This window comes from Arachis ipaensis, chromosome B7 (genome assembly GCF_059453495.1).
Source record: "Arachis ipaensis isolate K30076 ecotype BB chromosome B7, ASM5945349v1, whole genome shotgun sequence".
Taxonomy (NCBI): Eukaryota; Viridiplantae; Streptophyta; class Magnoliopsida; order Fabales; family Fabaceae; genus Arachis; species Arachis ipaensis.
Genome location: NC_142442.1, coordinates 111,330,796 through 111,352,964, shown reverse-complemented (window position 1 = coordinate 111,352,964; position 22,169 = coordinate 111,330,796). Strand labels below are relative to the sequence as shown.

At 40.4% G+C, this 22,169-nt stretch overlaps 1 protein-coding gene across 1 annotated transcript; it reads right to left on the bottom strand.

Annotated features, from left to right (window-relative positions):
• Positions 1–369: 369 nt before the first annotated feature.
• LOC148553737 (uncharacterized) lies at positions 370–2,911 on the bottom strand. The gene is made up of 4 exons (XM_088494864.1): positions 1,480–2,911; positions 948–1,347; positions 571–859; positions 370–461 (listed from the first exon to the last, which is right to left on the bottom strand). The coding sequence occupies exons 1-4, from the start codon at positions 1,851–1,853 to the stop codon at positions 370–372; spliced, it is 1,155 nt and encodes a 384-aa protein (XP_088350990.1). The 5' UTR covers positions 1,854–2,911.
• Positions 2,912–22,169: the final 19,258 nt, after the last annotated feature.

Below are 22,169 nucleotides of genomic sequence, written 5' to 3'. Positions count from 1 at the left end.
GAAGGTGTGCGCTCGCACCAAGGTTGTCAAACTCGTGAATCTAGGTAAACTCGTGGAGCTGACCTAGACTCGACTCGTAGACTCGTACGAGTTTACCTGTTATACATTTTTTATAAAAAAATATATATCATGTATAATATATATATTTACTCAGATATAGACATTCAAACTTCACAATTTCAACATCAAAACATATAATAAATTAACATAATACTACAATTACAAGTTACAACAAGTACTCTAGATCACACATTTAAATCCTTCACAAGTATGTATCTAATTCAACATAAAACACACAATCACACAATCAAAGCTTCATAAGACACAACCAAAACACAAAAGAAAACAACAAAGCAACAATTAAATGTTCTAATAAAGTCTAAAACTCAAATCCTCCAATATCTTCATCTTCCATGGCATCAACATCATCATCTTCACCATCTTCATCAGAAACATCATTTCTTTCAAGCTCAGGTTCAACACGGCCAACAAAATCATCATCATCATTCACATGTTCATCTTCTTCCTCTATTAAATTTTGTTGTGGATCCCTAATAAACTCATTCTCACCTCCCTCACCCATGTTGAATTCATTACTATTCATACTTGGAATAGCAAATTCATTACTATTTGGATCATCATTAGTATTGTCATTCATTGGCAAGTGAGAATGCTCAACACTTTCAGCAATATTTTCATTAACATCTTCAGTTATCCATTCATCATCAAAATGCACTACATCAAATTCAAGTTCTGGAGTTTTTCTAATTTGCTTGCCCTTTAACTTCAAATTATACATCACATATACTAAATCATTCATTTTCTTTTGATGCAACCGATTTCTTCTCTTTGTATGAACCTACAAACATATAGTGCCAATAGTTAATAAATACACAAAAATTAAAATTAAAATAAATAATGAATAGTTCTAAGGATTAATTAATCACCATTTCAAATACACTCCAATTATGCTCACAACCAGATGAACTACAAGTTAAGCTTAGAACTTGGATAGCAAACTTCTTTAGTTCTGGACAACTATCTCTATAGAAGTCCCACCACTCAGCAGGTAGCATGGTCTTCCTACTACTCTTTGCAGTTTCATTACCAAAGAGGCCTCTAGCATAATGAAAGTCAGGAAGCTGTAGACCAACCTTTTTCCTTTCTTCTTGGTTAGGAACCAGTTTTTTCAAACAACTATATAGACCAATCTTAATGTCAGCATCATCAACCATGAAATTAGGTTCATAGTGATAATGAGGATTAAGATAATACGCAGCTGCATGCAATGGTCTATGCAGTTGGCTTTCCAACCTTCCATCAATAATTTCCCATACAAGTTCATAACTAAAAATAATAATGCAAATGAATAAAAATAAGAAAATTAAATAAATAACTGAATATAATAAGAAAACATGGTAACATGATACATTGATAATCAAATATTAAAGCTTTCAACTAGTCAAGACTCAAGATTACCTCTTTTTAACACAACCGAAGTTAGTCTTGATTGTTTCTTTGGCTTTTCTCATGCCTTCAAAGATGAAACCCATGGCTGGTTTTTCATCTGAATCAACCAAGTGAAGGACTGTAATGAGAGGAGCATCATCCTTGAGGTATATGACAATATTCTTCCATAGCCTACTATCCAAGGCCATGTTTTGGACTCTTATTCCTTCAAGCGTTGATGCAACCTTAGTTGTCTTCCAATCATGAGAAGTAAACATAGTCATCAACGGTCCTTTATTATCATGAAGACAAGTGAGACTCAAATAGGCAGTAGCGAATCTTGTGGCACATGGCCGAACCAAGTCCTTTCCCTTTGTAAAATTCCTCAACATGCTAATGAGCATACTCCGGGAGTAGATAAAAGTGGTGATTTTTCTTCCCTTTTTATGGTTGTTTCATGCACCTTTAGCTTCTTTTCAAAATTCTCCAATATCAAATCAATGCAGTGTGCATCACACGGTGTCTAGTACAAACTTTTTCTAGTTTCCATCATTTTTTATCCAGCAGCCTTATAATTAGCAGCATTATCTGTAACAATTTGGACTACAATCTCTTTGCCAACAAATTCTATAGCATCTTCTAGAATTTTGACAACTTTATCCGTTATTTTTTATATGTCAGAAGTGTCCAACGAATAAAGAAAAATTGTTCCTTTAGGGCTGTTCACCAAGAAATTACAAATACTACGCCTTTTTTTATCAGTTCATCCATCCGACATGATTGAACAACCAGTTCTCTTCCACTCTGCCTTAAACTCGGTAAGCATATCATCAACATTGGTCACTGCTTTCTTTAATCGGGTTTCTCTTAACTCATGGTAAGAAGGGGGTTTGTAGCCAATTCCATATCTCCCAACCATCTCACAAAACTTTAAAAACTCGGGATTCTTAATAACATTGAAAGGAATAGCACTTGTATAGAAAAATATGGCACATTGTTGATCATATTGTTCCTTTATATCCTTCTTCATTATTTGATTTACTGTTGATTGAATTTGAGCCCCTTTTCCTTTTGTGACAAAGTTGCGAATATCTTTCCCCTTTTGTTGAGAATTGTCCTTCTCCTTTTCTGTTTGTTCAGGATAATCCTCATCATCACCGAATTTTCTTTTTTTCAATGATGCTTCTTTAGCCTCCACACAGACTTTCAACATCACAGCCTTAACTTCTTCAGGTACTGAAGCACAAGGCTCTGAATCCTCTTTAGTACCGGCAAGATGATGCTTGAATCTATAAATCCCTCCGCTTATAGTCTTTGAGCAATAATTACACTTCACTTTTTTACCATTGCCTTGAACATCAATTCCATGTTTCCATCCTATATCACTTCTATTTCCAGTTGCATTTTTCCTCCTAGAAACAGCAGGTGTAGGTCTAGGAATACTAGGAAGCGAAGACCCTGTCCCTGAACCAACATTCTCAGACATTTTGTATTTTTATCCCTACAAATCAACAACCTAGATAACAAATTCAGATTCAAATTATCCACTAACAAATTCAGATTCAGATTATCCACTAACAAAATTCATAAGTAATAAAGTAACACTAACTAAACTAACACATTAACACTAACATTTCAGACTTCAAAGTTTCAGTCAGATATTCAGAAACACTAACAAAAAAAACCACTAACTAAGAGTGCTACTAATTCACTTTCTGATTCCCACATACTGCAAAAGCCAAATTCATAATGCAGAAATGGGCATATTCAATAGACAGTGGTGGTGTTAGTGTTGTTGTTTTTGAAATGTTAATGATGAATCTGAGCTTGTGTTTTTATTCAAGCCTTTGGATTTTAGGTAACCCTTTCTTATGAGTCAATGTATTAAGACAGAAAGCTTCAGTTTTGTTTTGTAAACTGAACTGTGTGGTTGTGATTTGTGACCACACAATCATTGAATCATACATGTCTCTTCCTTTTCAGCTTATTTTCTTTATTCTTTAGATGTTACTCAATTTATTACATTCCAAAACATTCCTTTGACATTGGGAAAAATAAACAAATATACAAAATAAATGCACTCCCCTGCAGAATTTTTGGTATGTAAAAACTAAAAAACTTCAATCAATTATTACAATAATGCCAATTGATTACTAGTACTAAGTATTAAGTAACATTGTAAGTCTGTAACAGTTTAAAGTTTAAACTAGACAAGAGCCAACCAGTAAACCACAGTACCACACATTTTAATCATAAAGTATGAAGCATGAAGCAGCATCAGTTTAATTTTTTTCAACATATCAAATGCAGATCAAGGCAAAACCAAAATTGCAGAATTGATACCAAAATTGTTAATATTTGAATTTATTTAAAAAAATTACCTTGGAGATCGGCATAATTGAAGCAGATCGGCAGTGAAGAACAACTGAATAAGGGCGACGAACAGGGGAGGGGAGGCAAACGTAGTGAAGCAGAACACGGAGGAGTGCAACGGCCGATGACCGCAGCACAGGGGCGGTGAACCTTCACTACATGGTGGACTGGTGGTGGGCTCTACGACTCTGTGTGGTGGTGGGCTGGTGTCGCCGAGGAACCTTCAGTGCATGGTAGTGGGCTCTGCGACTCTGCGTGGCCTCTGCGTGGTGGTGGGGTGGTGTCAACGAGGAAACTTTAACGCGTGGTGGTGGCCTGATGGGCTCTACGACTCTGCGTGGGATAAGGAATGAAGGATGAGGTGAGGCGACAGGCGACTAGGCGAGGGATGAGGGATCCGTCCAGCGTCTGGCCTTTGCGTGGCATCCGGCCTCCGGTAGATGGTGGCGATTCAGCGACGTTGGGATGAGAGTGAGCAGTGAGGCCGTGAGGGCTTGGTGGAGTCATCAGAGTGGGAGGGTTTCAAATTAGGGTTACTAACTTACTGGGTCTAGGTTAGCTGTAGTTTTTTTTTTGGCCCAAAATGATGCCGTTTTGGCGAAAATGGGCACCGAATGCAAACTCGCTGACTCGCTAGCAAACTCGCGAGTTTGAGCGATTCTGTCCGAGTCTAGCCGAGTCAACCCACGTCTACCCAGAAACGAGTTTGTGTCCGAGTCAACTCGATTCTACTACCTAAACTCGTAAACTCATACGAGTTTACGAGTAAACTCGCTAGTTTGACAACCATACTTCGCACAGAAGGAGAGAAGGGGTTGGGTTCACATGCACAGCCTGTGCGTGCGCTGCGACCAAGGGGGTTGTCTAAGGCTGTGCGTGCGCATAGGGCTATGCGCTCGCACAAATGGCTAGTTTTTTTTTTTTTTTGAAATGGGGATCAGGGTGAAGTGTGCGGAAGCACGCATGGTGTGCGGCCGCACAGAGGGAAAGGAAGGGTTCTGTTCAAATGCACAAAAGGTGCGTCCACCGCGAGCAGAGGAAGTGTTTAGGGGTGTACGGGCACACATTGCTGTGCGGACGCACAGGTGCTGGAAAATAGGGGAACTGTGCGCGTGCACAAGGCTGTGTGGTCGCACAGGTCTCTGTTCCTGCAACGAAAATTTTGGCTCTAAGGCACCAAACTTGACATCCAAAACAGATTTTCAAGTCCCAAAACCTCATAAAACTTCCAAAAGCACATTATTTCACCAAAGTTACTTAACAAACATCAAAATAAATCTAATCAACCAAGCAATATCGCCAATTATTCATGAAACAAAATGTAAAAGAGAGAAAGTTAGAAGGATATTACCATGGTGGGGTGCCTCCCACCTAACACTTTGGTTTATAGTCCTAAGTTGGACTTGGTGAGGAGATCCTTGTTAGGGCGTCTTATGCTTCCACTCCTCCTTGAATCTCCAACCAAGTTTGCTATTGATTCGACCTCCAAGGTCCCAATTAGATTGTATCAAACTCATGAGAGATTTCAAGCTAGCACTTAGGATCCAACTTCGTTGACTCTTGAAATATATGCCCGGATCCCATATTTGAGTTCCTCTATCACCATCGACATGTTTGTGCACTCCTCGGAATCCACTAAATTGACTCTTGCAGCAAAATTGAGCTCTAAATGTTAAGTTGGCTCCTTTGATGAACTTTCCATTTCCTTGCCAATCAACATTATTTTCTTCACCGTCCACTACTCCAAGAAAGGTTTGAAGTTGACCATCCGTATCTAAAACGGCATATTGATGTGGGGTTAGAAACCTTACTGGAGAATTCTTCACGCACTCAATTTGCTCTTGCATAAATGCTTTCACCTTTTGGCAACTAAAATCTTCCTCAACCTCCTTTGAATCTTCTTCATCATCACTCAAGTCAGAAATTGGGGGTTGTGAGAAGTCCACATCAACATCTCCTTCAAAATCTAATAATGGATGCTCATGAAGGTCATAGAAGGAATTACCCAAGTTGGACAAAAAATCTTGAATGATGGAATCCTCTTGATCAATTCCTACCCACTTTTCATTTATCTCCCTTTGCACTTCGTGTTGTGACTTGACGTCTTCTTCTTGATTTTGCAATTCTTCTTTCACTCCACACTTTTCACTTGGTCCCACGCATTCATACACTAGAATTTCTTGCTTGTGGCATGAACGCAATAAAGCTAAATGACCCAAAGCTTTTGCCAAGGTAGACATAACTTGCTCTTGCTTCTTCCAGAACTCTTGTTGTTCTTGAATGAGCATGAAAAGTACTTCTTGTGTGGCTTGATCCATATATGAAGATGAAGATTGAGGTGATAAAGGTTGACAATCAAACTCATGAGGATGAGGGTTTTGTATGTAGTGAGGTGATGATGTGTAAGATTGGTGACTATAAAGGTAAGTGTTTAGGTTCCATTGGGGTGCATTGTGGTGATGGTGTGAAAAAGTCATCAAGACAATATAAACAAAAACCTACAAGGAAAAGCAAACAAATAACCAAAAAGAGCTATTTACACTATTAACATATTTACACCAACCAAAAGATATAACACCGTTTGCACTCCCCAGCAACGGCGCCAAATTTTACGAAGAGGATTTGTCGTATGGTTTGGAATCGATCAAAACAAGAACCAAGTCGTAGGTAGCATAGTCCAAACCAAAAATGAATCCTCAAGATCAAATAATAAAGTCAATACAAAATATAAACCGAGAGTAATAAAACCTCGGGTCGTTCTCCCTAGGATGCAATTAGAAGTGTCACGCTTTTGGTTGTAGAGGCAAAGGGGGGTTTTTGTAATCAAAGAATGAAATATTAAAAGAATTAAGCAATAAAAGAACTAAGGAATGCTCAAAATTGTCATTAATTCAAGTAAAGGGAAAGCGATATCAAAACTTGTGAAAAATGCTATAAGTGCAATGAAAGCCTTGACTTGGGAATGAGGCTCTATGAATCCTATCATTGCCATAACCACAACTATGGTAATTATGATGAGTCAATCTTGCCTAGTCAACTCCAACCATCGAGGAGTAAGGCAAGCAAGCATAATTCACCTTAATCTATAAGTCCTAGCTAACTTACCAAACTAGTTGATAAAAAAAACTAGTGTCAATGGAAACAAGAGTCAACTAACTACCTAAGAATTACCACTAAATGTCGGACATTATGACTCTAGTATCCTAGGAACTCAGACCACAAGCCAATGTGAGAAAATCTACTCAAAACTTAAAGTTGGCATTTTCACAAACACCTTGTGTGCATAAAAGTAAAACATGGGAAATTGTAAAGGAGAAAAGAAAACTATAACCAACTATCAACAAAACCAATCATAAACAAGCAATCAAACATAAAGGAAGCATGAAACATAAAATTCATTGATCAAAACTTCAAGAAACACAAAATTGCAAATATGAACAAGTAACTTAAACCAAAAGGAAATGAAAGTAAAGACAATGTAATTAAGGAGGAATTAAAGAGTACTTACAATTAAAGATGATCAAAATCCAAAATTAAGCTTTCTATAAAATTCTACATAAAAACTACATAACCCCTAGGAGAGCTCTCTACTCTACACTACTCCTACTCCTAATACTATGAAAAAACTTGTAAAAAACTAAAACTAAACCTAATGTATGCTAATGTTTTGATATGTGTTGATTCTCCCCCCATATAGAACTTCAAAATCAGCATCCAAGCCTTCCAAAATGGCCCAAAAGGCCTCAAAATTTGATAAGCACGTGCATCATTAATGAAATCACGTGTTGGAACCTGTGCGGACGCACAGGCGTGTGCGTCCCCACACTTGGCTGAATGTTGACCTGTGCGTAGGTACAGGTGCTTGTGCGCACACACACTTCGCTGTGTGTTCTTTTCCTTGTTTTCTTCATGTTTTCTCCCTTGTACATGCTTTCTTCCACTTTTGGCTATCCATTCTTGCCTCCAAGGCCTGAAAACACTCTGCAAACATGTCATGGCATCGATAAAAGTGGAATTAAATTACTCATTTCAAGCACAAAATTGCATGTTTTCACATTTTGGATCAAATTAGGGACAAAACACAAAAGTATGCTATTTTGGTGCTTAAGTATGAGTTCATGTGCTAGAATTCATCCCAGTTGAGTCAAAATATATCATCAAATATGGACTCATAACCTTCATAGAAAATGTGCAGCTGCACCCATTCGTTGAACATATCAGGGGGACATCTTCTTGTTAGCTCCTTATATCTTTCGCAGGCTTCATATAAAGTTTCTCCATCTAGCTGTCTGAAGGTTTGCACCTCCGTTCTCAGCTTGATTATCCTCTGTGAAGGGTAAAACTTTGTTAGAAACTTGTTGACAACATCCTCCCAAGTGGCAAGACTCTCCCTAGGAAAGGATTCAAGCCACTTAGATGCGTTGTCCCTAAAAGAAAAGGGGAACAAGAGCAGTCTATAGGTGTCAGGATGAACACCATTAGCTTTCACAATGTCACAGATTCTCAGGAATGTAGTTAGATGTTGGTTGGGGTCTTCTTGGGCACTTCCTCCAAATGAACAATTATTTTGAACCAGGGTGATGAGCTGAGGTTTTAGCTCAAAGTTGTTGGCATGAATGGTTAGTTTTAGGATGCTACTTCCACAATTTTCTGGGTTTGGGTTAATGAAAGAGCCTGAAACTCTTCTCTCCTGCCCAACATGATTACCAGCACCCTCTCCAACATGATTGTGTACCTCTTCTTCCATGGTAACATCTAGATCTTCTTCCACCTCTTCCTCACCAGCTATACCTCTTGCTTCCCTCCTTAGTCTAAGGAAGGTCCTCTCAGGTTCACTATCAAAAGAGGTTGAAGCTCCTCTTCTTCTACCTGTGATACACATAGCAAAACAAGCAAAAAAAACAAGTAGAGGAATCACTCTTGTTAAGAATTCTGGTTAGAGTGATTGGTGTAATTTGTCAAACAGTTAGTGGATTAGAGTACAAGTATGTAAACAAACAATGAAAAGTAATTGAAATTAGTGAAGATGAAAGTAAACAAACTGAAATGAAACTAAACAACAAAAGAAAAGAAAGATGTTCAATCAAGTTATCCTCTGATTTAATCATTGTCAATGCAAAATCAATCCCCGGCAACGGCGCCATAAACTTGAAAACGGGAAATCTGTATCTCAACAAATTTCCTTCGGCAAGTATACAAAATTTGTCGTCAAGTAAAAACTCACAGTAGAGTGAGGTTGAATCCCACATGGATTGATTGGTTGAGCAACTTTAAATCAGAGGAATGGTCTAGTTGAACTAAATAGAATTGAATTGAGATTTGCAGAAATTTAAATGGCGGGAAAGGTAAATAGCAAGAAATATAAATGACAGAAAGGTAAATAGCTGAATATAAATTGCAGAAAGTAAATTGCAAGAAATTAAATGGGAATGGGGGTGATAAACATCAATGTAAACAACAGAATATAGAGAATGGGAAGATAAGAATGGGGAAGCTCATTGGGTTCAGGAGATGTTGCATTCTCCTTATCAAGTTCATTCTCATCTCTTCCTCAATCCATGCAACTCATTGATCTCTTGGCAATCTTAGGTGATTGAATTCCAATTCTTTGGCAATTCAATCTCTCTAAACTTGAAAAATTTCCCAATTCCTTGATCTAATTGCTCATGGGAAGAGATGAAGTACGATCACTAATTATACCACATGTTTTTCTATATCAAAGCATCGGAAGGATTATATGTCACTATATCTATCTAACCACCGATCTAGTCCAACATGAGAAAGCGTTTCTAGCATGATTTCCTCATTCCTCTTCCAAAGTTTGGAGGAAATCCAAGTATGAACAATTTCTCTTCCGAGACAATTGCTCAATTGGATGAAGATCGAAAGCTTTCAAGCAAATAAAAGAGAATGAATAGAAGAAGAACAATAAGAATTATGATTGATCCATTGAATTACAACAGAGCTCCCTCCCCCAACGAAGTGGTGTTTAGTTGATCCTGGCTCTGGGAATTGAAATTGAAAATGTAAAGTGCATCTTGAAAACAAACTAATTACAAAGAAGAGTAAATTCAGTGTATACAGTCCCGGATCCCCTCTAGGTTCCAATCCCCCTTTTCTAGTTCAAAACTACTCCTATATATACTTCTTCTCTGATTCTCAGTTGAGTCTGTAAGTATCTGGATGTAGGCCCTTGGCCTTAGTTGAAGTAGTTAACAAACTCATTGGGCTTTGCTCAGCTTGCTGGAGGACTTTAAGTTAGGTAGTAGTCACGTTAGTCAGGTCGTTAGTGTGAGTAACGTGATGTGTATTTTCCTTGCTCGAAGACGTTAGTGACACCAACGTGGTCACTAATGTCCCAAAACCCCTTAAATTCACGTTAACGCCACTAAGCCACACCTTTCCCTAAGCCCACGTTAATGCCCGCGTTAGTGGCATTAACGTGGCCACTAACGTAGCCTTTCTTGCCTTTGCTTCACGTTAATGGTGTCAACGCCACCACTAACGTCTCAGAGCTTGCCTTCTTCCACGTTAATGCCCATGTTAGTGGCATTAATGTGGCTACTAACGTAGCTTTCTCTTCCCCTGAGCACCTCTTCGATCACGTTAGTGGTACCAACGTTGCCACTAACGGTCCTTCTCCTTCTCTTACCCACGTTAGTGCCCACGTTAGTGGCACTAACGTGGCCATTAACGTGGCTTATTCTTCCCTGAGCATTCACTTTGATCACATTAGTGGCACTAACGTTGCCACTAACGGTCCTCCTCTTGCTTTGCTCCATGTTAGTGCCCACGTTAGTGGCACAAACCTGGCCACTAACGTGGCTCTTCTTTGCTTCTTCTTACCTGAAATCAATCAAACAATTTGCATTAAAGCCTTGCTCTAATCATAAAATAATGCATCATTCATTACATCATTTGATCTTTGCATTATTCTCATGAAAATGTTTAAAATTCAAAATATTAGATTGAATCAAGACATGAATGGATAACTCATCCAAATGCTTACTTATTACCTAAGAAAATGCATGAAACTAACCTAAAACATACTCCAAATGGCTTGTGAAACTAGCCAAGATGCCCTGGCATCATCCACTTCCATGACTCATTTTCTTTGAGTAGCCCAGTGCTCATAGGGTTCCTCTCAGAAGTGTAGAGATACCGGTTGTTGGCAACTATTTCAATAAGCTCATTCATCTCTTCAAACGTCTTCTTCATGTGCAATAAACCATCTGCAGAGTTTTCTAGTGACATCTTTGCCATCTCAAAGAGGCCATCATAAAAGATCTGTAACCTGGTCCACTCAGAAAATATGTCAGGAGGGCACTTTTTGATCATCAGCTTGTATCTCTCCCAGGCCTCGTAGAGGGATTCTCCATCTTTCTGTCTAAAGGTTTGAACATCCACCCTAAGCTAAGTCGGCTTTTGAGGTGGAAAAATTTGGTCAGAAATCCAGTGACCACCTTGTCCCACGTGTCCAGGCTCTCCTTAGGCTGAGAATCAACCCACTGTTTTGCTCTATCCCTCACAGCAAATCGGAAGAGCATGAGCTTGTAGACCTCTAGATTCACTCCATTCATCTTTACAGTGTTACAGATTTGTAGGAAGTTGGAGATGAATAAATTGGGATCCTCCTGCGGGAGTCCATGAAACTGGCAATTCTACTGCACCAGAATGATCAATTGAGGCTTAAGCTCAAAGGTATTCGCACCAATAGCTGGTACAGATATACTACGCCCATAGAAGTCAGGAGTGGGTGCAATGTATGAGCTAAGCATCCTCGTTCCTTGCTCATTAGCATTCAGATTTTCACCATTAGCGTCCACGGTGGGCTCTTCAACTTCCTTCTCGAAGGTCTCCTTGAGATTCTCTCCGGCTATGTAAGCTCTAGCTTGTTGTAAATGCTGCCTCAAGGTCCTCTTAAGTTCATAATCAAACTCGAGAAGGGGTTCTTTGTCCCTGTTCCTACTCATAAACAAACAAGAAACAAAGAAAAGTGGAGAGTCTCTATGTCAGAATATAGAGAACTCCCAGTGAGATATCCTAAAAAAATAAGAAATAAAAGAAATTAAAGTAAGTAATTAAACTAAAAATTTTGAAAATAGGAATGAGAATGTAACTTAAAATTTTCAAAAATTAAAAAGAAAAAGACACCAAAATTTTCAAAAATTTGAAAAGAGGAAAACACTAAAGGGACACCAGACTTAAAATCAGAAATTGAAGGAAAATAAAGGAAAATAAATAAAATTTAAAAGAAAAAATTTAAAAGAAAAAACTAAACAAACAAAACTAAGAAAAATACCTAATCTAAGCAACTAGATAACTAGTAGTTGTCAATCACAAATAATCTCCGGCAACGGCGCCAAAAGCTTGGTGCAGGAAACAGAGATTACTACAGCTTAACCGGTAAGTGCACCGGGTCATCCAAGTAATACCTCAGATGAGTGAGGGTCGATCCCACGAGGATTATCGGACTAAGCAAACAATAGTTATGAATTTGGACTTATTTAGGCTAATAGAAAAGGGTTTTGAAGGTTGCAAGCGCATAAAGCAATAAACAAGGAAATAAAGAAAGCAAATAAAGGGTTTGGTGTGAAAACAGTATAAGAAAATTGTTAAGGCTTCGGAGATATTTACTTTTTCGGATTAAAAGTTCTTACCAACTATTTTAACAATGCATGATTCATTCCATGACAAACTATAAATGTCTAAACCCTAATCTCTTAGAGATTTAGCCTCCTCTAACCTTCATTAACTGCCACTCTCGTGGTCATTTAACGCCAGTAATGGGCATTAAACACCCCAAAGAGAGTAGCCTTATGCATGCTGAGGCCCTTTGTTGGCGCTAAATGCCAGTTAGGTGTTTAACGCCTAGGGGGGTGCTGCCTGCTTCTTCTGTTTTTACTCCAAACTCTGTCAAATTGCTCCGAATTTCACCTGAAATTATAGAAACAACAAAATAACTCAAAGTAGCATCCAAAGGAGATTTTTGCACTAAAACCAAGTAAAACTAAATAAAATCTAACTAAAAACAACTAGAAGATGCTAAGAAAAAGGGTACAAGATGCTCACATGACGAACTAATTTCTGCCGGTAAAGAATTTTATAAAAATAATCACATTGTAAGTATAGTTTCTAAACCAACAAAGAATCCTTTCGTACAAAAGTTTGGTTGTCACAAGTAACAAAACCCAATAAAATTTATAATCGAAGTATTTAAACCTCGGGTCGTATCTCAAGGAATTGCAGGGAAGTATGATTTATTATTGGTTATGGAAAAAGGTATATTTTTGGGTTTTTGAAATAAGGAACAAGTAATTTAAATGGTGTTCATACCCTAGGTCGAGCTGTCCGACCCGGGATGTTTTACGACAAGTTGACCGACCTCTTTAGGTCATACTATCCGACCTCTTTGAAGGTTGGCCCATGTCCGACCTCTTGGAAGGTTGGCCTATTACCGACCTCTTCTCAAAGAGCTCGGCCAAATCGCCATAAGAAGCCCAAGCAGGCCCAAACAAAGGGACACAGCCCAATCTAAAGGCAGCCAAAGCCTAGAAGGATAAAGGCTGTTCCCCAGAAGATAAGATGACCTCACTTAAAGATAAGATAAGATAAGATAACTATCTTATCTCCAGAAAGGTCACTCCACACTATTATAAATACACTGGAGCACCCAGGTATAACTCATACTCTGATTCTACTAAAAACTTGCTTAATACCCTTACTAACTTAAGCATCGGAGTCCCTTGCAGGTACCACCACCCTCCGGTGACAAAGGATCAGCAGCGCAGCCAGTCCAACAAGTCAGACACGATAGCTCCGGCCGCCACCCACCAGCCGGACACGTCATCTCCGACCAGTACAGAAGATCTCGTCTGAGATCGACCTACAGTTTCAGGTAACCCTCGAAATATTGGCGCCGTTGCCGGGAAACCTGGAAGTCATCCCATTACCATGGTGGACGACCATGACAACGATCACAACTCTGGTTTGGTGGACAGAACGCCAAACAAAGACACGGACGCCACCTCCAAAGACACACCTCAAGACGGGGAAGATAAGCAACCCCCAAACACAGAAATTTTGGAAGCTATCTGTAAGCAACAGAATCGCCTTAAACAGCTGGAATAAGAAGCTGAGAGAAACCTCCGGAGAGAAACTAGGCGACGACAAGAGCTAGAGGACAAGCTCCTAAAGCTCGAGGGTGATCTCAAAGCCAAAACCATTCAACCCAGTCACGATGACGACTTCCACAAAGACAAAGATCCATTCACCAAGGAGATCATGAAAGCTAAAGTCCCAAAGGACTTCAAAGCTCCCGACATGACCCCGTACGACGGCACATCGAATCCAAGCCATCATCCCAGCAATTTCAGAAGCATAATGTATCTCACTGATGCCTCGAACATCATTCGATGCAAAGCCTTCCCGACTACCCTAACGAAGATAGCAATAAAATGGTTCGACAGTTTGCCTCCAAGATCTATCACAAGTTTTGACGACCTTGCTAAAAAAGTTCCTCGCCAGGTTCTCCATCCAGAAGGATAAAACCAAGCACGCCCCGAGCTTACTAGGGATTAAGCAAGGAGATCGGGAAAGTCTTCGCAACTACATGGAAAGATTCAACAAAGCATGTCTGGACATACAAAGTCTTCCAACAGAAGCAGCCATCATGGGACTCATCAATGGCCTCAGAGAAGGACCTTTCAGCCACTTAATATCCAAGAAGTACCCAACATCTCTAAACGATGTCTGATAAAGGGCGAAAAAATATATCAATATGGAGGAGAACTCCCGATTGGGAGATAGCTCAAAAACTGGATTCTCCTAACCCACCACGGGAGAAGGATAAAGAGTCCAAGAAAAAAGAAGATCAACCCGGGAAGCATAGAAAATACCGCAATTACACCCCCTCTTCGGGTGTCTCTTGTGGAGGTTTACCGAGAAATATCCAACATTGAGAAGATCTCACCACCTCGCCCAATCAAAAGCAAAAAGAAAGAAGGGGTCGGATGAGTTGAACGTCCACCTCACACCGAAGAGGTCGGACGAGTTGAAGGTCCACCTCACAACAAAGAGGTCGGACGAGTTGAAGGTCCACCTCACACCAAAGAGGTCGGACGAGTCAAAGGTCCACCTCACAACAAATAGGTCGGACGAGTTGAAGGTCCATCTCACACCAAAGAGGTCGGACGAGTTGAAGGTCCACCTCACACCGAAGAGGTCGGACGAATTGAAGGTCCACCTCACACCGAAGAGGTCGGGCAAGTTGAACGTCCACCTCACACCGAAAAGGTCAGACGAGTTGAAGGTCCACCTCACAACAAAGAGGTCGGACGAGTTGAAGGTCCACCTCACACCAAAGAGGTCGGACGAGTCGAAGGTCCACCTCACAACAAAGAGGTCGGACGAGTTGAAGGTCGACCTCACACCCTTGAGAGACATGTTCATATGATAAATGGAGGATTCGCAGGAGGAGGGATCTCTAAATCATCTCACAAAAGACACCTCAAAGAGGTATATTAAGGAAGGGAGAGAGGTTTGAATAGGACAACGGAGTGCGAACAAGCCTTCCGATATTTCAAAAATTCTTGGGGCAACCACCCATTCTTACCCGACAACGGGAAAGTGAAGAACTCATATTATACCTCGCAGTGAAAAGTTGGGAAATAGCCTCAGCACTAGTAAGAGAAGATGAAAGTGGGCAACAACCCGTCTACTTCATCAGCAAAGCTCTACAAGGGGCTGAACTAAACTATCAAAAGATAGAAAAGTTCACCTACACCTTCATACTCACTTCTCGATGACTCCGCCTATACTTTCAAGCTCACACTATCAGAGTTTGGAACAACCAGCCCGTAAAAGGCATCCTACAGAAAACAAACTTAGCTGGAAGAATCCTACAGTGGACAGTCGAGTTATCACAATTCGATCTTCGATATGAAAGCTCGGACATCCATCAAATCACAGTATCTGGCCGACTTCATTACAGAGTACACCGACACCCCGGGAACTCCTACAAAATGGAATCTCTACGTGGACGACTCTTCAAACAAAACTGGGAGTGGTACAGGTGTAATTATAGAAAGCGATCATGGAAGCCAAATTAAGCTAAATACGAGGCACTACTGAAGGCTGGCTAAGAAGGTAGGAGCCTACTATGTCTAGTGATTCACAAGAAGTCACCTCACAAATAGAAGGGAGCAACCAAACTAAAGATCCCACCATGAAAAAATACCTCGGGTAATTCGGGGGACCCTGGACAATACCAGAGAACAGCTCGGACAATTCGGGGGACCCTGGACAAAAACAGAAAACAGCTCGGACATTTCGGGGGATATGAGGTCTGACACATACCTTGGGAGCAGAATGACCGAGCTGATGCATTTTCAAAACTAGCCAACACCAAACCAGGGGGCAATAACAGAAGCCTCATCCAGGCTACATTACAAGACCACAACAAGTCAATCTCGAAGGCGGTATAAGGGATGTACTCAGGGTCAGCCACAGTAACACACATTAAAACTATGGAATCCAGCCTATCAGACATGCCATCCGGGATCTTAGTAGACATCTCAAAGACATAGGTCAACTATGGGGTTACTACCAAACAACTCAGACAAATAAGGAAACAACTTGGACAATAACAGCAAAACATCAGGTGTCAGATACAGCAGTAAAAGGGAAACCCCAGGACCCACATGAAAGTCCAGGGGCACCCTTTGAAGGCAACAACAGAGCAAAAACCCAAATACAAAGACGAAGCTTTACATCAAAAGCATGCTAACTTCCACATTGCCCCACCAGAGGAGCTCATCAGTGTAACATCACCTTGGCCGTTCGCAAAGTAGGGACTCGACCTCCTCGAACTATTTCCCCAAGGATCGGGACAAGTCAAGTTCCTCATTATAGGGGTGAATTACTTCACAAAATAGATTGAGGCAGAGCCCCTAGCTAATACCACTGCTCAAAGAAGTCGGAAATTCTTGTACAGAAACATTGTTACAAGGTTTGGGGTTCCATACTCCATCACCACTGACAATGGCACTCAATTTACAGACGCAGGCTTCAGAAAATTGGTGGCCGACATGAAAATAAAGCACCAATTCACATCGGTAGAACACTCCCAAGCCAATGGACAAGCAGAATCTGCCAACAAAGTCATACTAGCGGGGTTAAAATGGAGATTACAAGACGCAAAGGGAACTTGGGCTGAAGAGCTCCCACAAGTCCTATGGGCATATCGGACAACTCCACACTCCACCACAAAGGAATCACCTTTCCGATTAGCTTACGGAATGGAAGCAACGATCCTGGTGGAGGTCGAAGAAGGATCACCCAGAGTGATCCACTACAGTGAAGAGGCCAACTCCCAACTTCAAAGGGAAGAACTCGACCTACTTCCAGAAATCTGAGAAAGAGCTCGGATCAAGGAAGAGGCGTTAAAACGTCGAATGGCCTCAAGATACAATCAGAAGGTAGTACAATGAAGCTTTGCCAACAACGACCTCATCCTAAATCCAAAATGATATCGGAACAAGTCGACTGGGAGAGGGGAAGCTAGCAGCTAACTGGAAAGGACCCTACCAAGTCACAGAGGTACTGGGAAAAGGCTACTACAGAGTATCCAACCTCGAGGGGCAAGAGCTACCAAGGTCATGGCATGCCTACAATCTAAAAAGGGCACCAGGACGAGATCCAAAAAGATTGCCCGACCTAGAAAGGTAAGTACTAACATGTACACACTCTTATGTTCATTTTATTATTTAAAGGATTGCAGATTCCCTAAAAATTTTCCTACCAAGACGCCCAATTATGGCAGGTCGACAAGGTAAAAACCAAATTCATTGCCCGATCACGACAAAGTCGGCAAGATGAAAACCAAATTCATCGTTCGATTACAAAGCAACAGGTCGGCAAGGTGAAAACCAACTTCACTGACCGACCACGACGAAAACCAACTTCACCGCCCGACCACGATGAAAACCGAATTCATCGTTTGATTCTGACAAAAGTCAACAAAGTGAAAACCAAAGTCACTGCTCGATCAAGACGCATTAATCTGAAACATTCATCGTCCGATTATAAAGCTACAGATCGGCAGAAAGTGAAAAACAAATTCACTGCACGATCACGATAAAGACCAACAGAGATGAAAACCAAATTCATCTAAAGGTTGACCAAACGAGGATTGAACCCAACTTCTACAAATCGGAAAAGATGAAAACGGAATAATGCAAGAAGTTATCGAAAGTGATCCCGAGAAAGGACCTAACGAGGTCTTGATAAGATGGATTGCTAAATAATAACTTAAAGACTGGCCGACGTTAAGAAGTCGGACCAGTCGACCAAAGTTATAAGTAAACCCTGGAAAGAGGTCTGGCCAACCCTATAAAAGAGAATTACTATAACTTAGAAGGGCACGACACGACGAAGTCGGCCCAAAACCTAAAAGTTATAAAAAGTAATCCCTGAAAGAGACCTGAGTAAGGTCCAAGAAAGAGGATTACTAAAATAACTTAGAAGAGCCCGACATGATGAAGTCGGCGCAGAACATAAAGTTATAAAAGTAATCCCTGAAAGAGACTTGAACAAGATCCAAAAAAGAGGATTACTAAAATAACTTCGAAGGGCCCAATATGATGAAGTCGGCCCAGAACAGAAAGTTATAAAAGTAATCCCTGAAAGAGACCTGAACAAGGTCCAAAAAAAGAGGATTACTAAAATAACTTCGAAGGACCCGACATGATAAAGTCGGCCCAACAAAATCACAAAGTTATAAAAGTAATCCATAAAAGAGACCTGACAAAGGTCCAACTAAAAATGGATTACTAGAAATAACTTAGAAGGGACCGACATGACGAAGTCGGCCCGACAAGCTACAAAAGGTTATAAAGAGTAATCCATAAAAAGAGACCTGGCAAGGTCCAACTAAAAATGGATTACTAGAAATAACTTAGAAGCGACCGACAAGAAGAAGTCGGACCAACGAAAGCTACAGCTTGGACTGACAAAAGAAATTGGACCAACGAAAGCTACAGCTTGGACCGACAAGAGAAGTCGGACCAACGAAAGCTAAAGAAGGATCAACAAAGAGAAGTCGGGCCAACGAAAAGCGTGCACTAAAAGGGACATAGCTCCGCCCAAAAAAGCCACGGCTCCACGACAAGGCTATCAAAATTGTTCAGACTAACTAAAAAGGTTCTACCAGAACATTAAAAAGTTGTCGGACAAGTTAGCCCCAAGGGTCATCTCACCCAAACAGGAGACAGACAAAACAAGATCTGATCAAAAAGAGGTTGGACAGCAAAGTACCAACCCTCTATAAACATCTCATAAAGGCCAAGGAAAGGTCAAAAGACCAAAGCCAGAAGTGCTTCGCTGAAAAGTACGAAGTCTTGAAAAAAGACACTACTTAAAAAGTGAAAAGCACGGCCTCAAAGACGGAGCTAAAAAGTTGTCCAAACAAACTATAAAAAGGTTTTCCATCGGAACACTACCTAAAAAGTTTTTGGATTATGACTAAAAAGCCTGAGCAGTGAAGACAAACAAGTCGGAAGAAGGCTGAAAATACCTCTCAACAAACTGAAAAGGGGCAATACCAAACTCGCACAAGGAGAAACTACTCAAGATCGACCAAAGTCAGGGTGCTTGAGCGCGACTTCCCCAAAGAGATCGAAGCTCTGAAAGCACGATCTCACGGAAAGGTCCGAACTCAAGTAGGCGCAAAGTCGTACAGGTCGACGTCAGCTAAGAAGAGGCGCAAGAACGATCTCAAAAAAGAACAAGCCAAAAGGTTGGGAAACAACTTAAGGCTCAAATGTGCTTAGTTAAAAGGGATACAACTCCGCTCAAAAAAAGGCACAATCTCAAACAGGGCTACGAACGTCATCTGAGACTAAAAAAGGTTCTATATAAAGAACACTAAAAAATCATTAGACAAGTCACTAAAAGCCCAAATATCAAGCTGCAAGGATAACTTCGCCAAGGCAGAGGGTTGTCAACACAAACTTAAAGCAAGGCGTGATCCAAGGGCAGAAAACCCACACTACCACGCAAAAGAGGACGGATTGTGAAGTACCAAACCTCTAGAAAATCTGCAAGGATTTCAAAGCAATGAAGAAACAAGCCAGACGGATGCTTGAGCACGACTTCCCCAAAGAGATCGAAGCTCTGAAAGCACGATCTCACAAAAAGATTCGAACTCAAGCAGGGGCACTGTTCATACCCTGGGTCGAGTAGTCCGACCCGGGATGTTTTACAACAAGTCGACCGACCTCTTCAGGTCAGACTATCCGACCTCTTTGAAGGTTGGCCCATGTCCAACCTCTTGGAAGGTTGGCCTATTACCGATCTCTTCTCAAAGAGCTCGGCCAAATCGCCATAAGAGGCCCAAGCAGGCCCAAACAAAGGGACACAGCCCAATCTAAAGGCAGCCAAAGCCTAGAAGGATAAAGGCAGTTCCCCAGAAGATAAGATGACCTCACTTAAAGATAAGATAAGATAAGATAACTATCTTATCTCCAGAAAGGTCACTCCACACTATTATAAATACACTGGAGCACCCAGGTATAACTCATACTCTGATTCTACTAAAAACCTGCTTAATATCGTTGCTAACTTAAGCATCAGAGTCCCTTGCAGGTACCACCACCCTCCGGTGACAAAGGATCAGTAGCGCAGCCAGTCCAACAAGTCAGACACGACAGCTCCGGCCGCCACCCACCAGCTGGATACATCATCTCCGACCAGTACAGAAGATCTCGTCCGAGATCGACCTACAGTTTCAGGTAACCCTCGGAACAAATGGCAAGAAAAATAAATTAATAATTATAAAGAAAACTCTTGGCATGGTATGAGAACTGGAAATCCCATCCTAGTTATCCTTATCAGGTGTTATGAGAATTTTTATTGCTCCCACTTAGTTAACCCTTACTAAATAAAGGAAAGTCAAGTGGACTAATTAACTTGATTCCTCAAGTCCTAGTCAACTCCTGTGGAAAGACTAGCTTTAGAGGGATCCAAATCAATCAGCATTTTCCAATTCTCAACCAACCGCTGAGTTTGACAACTCAAGTGTCACCAATTACTTAACCAAAGTCAAAAGGGTGAAAAATCTAAATTATTTATATCATAAATAGAAGAAAGCAATTATAAATCTGAAATACCTCGAATTGTATTGAATCAAATTAAACATAAGAATCCATAAGCCAATTTGGCAAAGTAAACAACTAAAGTAATTCAATGAATAAAAGTAGAAGAGAACATAAAGTAAAGGAATATTGAACCTGGAATGAAGAAACAATCCTATAATTAATAGAAATCCTAAATCCTAAGAGAGAGGAGAGAGCCTCTCTCTCTCTAGAAACTACATCTAAACCTAAAATCGTGAATATGAAAGTTGTATGAATTGTTGTGAATGAATTGATTGAATCCCCCACTTTATAGCCTCTAATCTGTGTTTTATAGGCCAAAAACTGGGTCAAAAATAGCCCAAAAATCTCCCCTAGCGATTTTTGGTACGTACAAGTCATTGCAAAGTCACGCGTTAGCGTGGATTGGATTTTTGCCAAGTCACGCGTCCGCGTGATCCACGCGTTAGTGTCGCCTGGCTTCAGATAAGCTATGGCAAATTACATATAGTTGCGAAGCCCAGATGTTAGCTTTCCAACGCAACTGAAACCGCGTCATTTAGACCTTTGTAGCTCAAGTTATGACCGTTTGAGTGCAAAGAGGTCAGGCTGGACAGCTTTAGCAATTTCTTCAACTTCTTGTATTCCTTCCACTTTTGCATGCTTCCTTTCCATCCTCTAAGCCATTCCTGCCCTATAAACCCTAAAATCACTTAACACACATATCAAGGCATCGAATGGTAATAAAGGATAATTAAAATTGATAGTTTAAAGGTCTAGGAAACATGTTTTCAATCATAGCACAAAATCAAGAAGGAAAAATGTAAACTCATGAAAATCATATGAATAAGTGAGTAAAGAATTGATATAAACCACTCAATTGAGCATAAGATAAATCATAAAATAGTGATTTATCAATCTCCCCACACTTAAACATTAGCATGTCCTTATGCTAGGCTCAAGAGAAGCTATAAGAGAGTAAAGAGGAATGGTAAAACTTATGAAATACAACTAAATGCAAAAATACTTCTACCTACTTGGTCAAAAGTAAACAAGTTCTTCAAGAAATAAATCAGACTCCACTAATTTAAATCACACAATAAAGACAAGTAAACTTGTAAGAAGACTGCTCATGAAAGCAGGGAACATAGAATCAAGCATTGAACCCTCCCTGGTAGTGTATATGCACTCTAATTTCTCAAGTGTCTAGGTTAA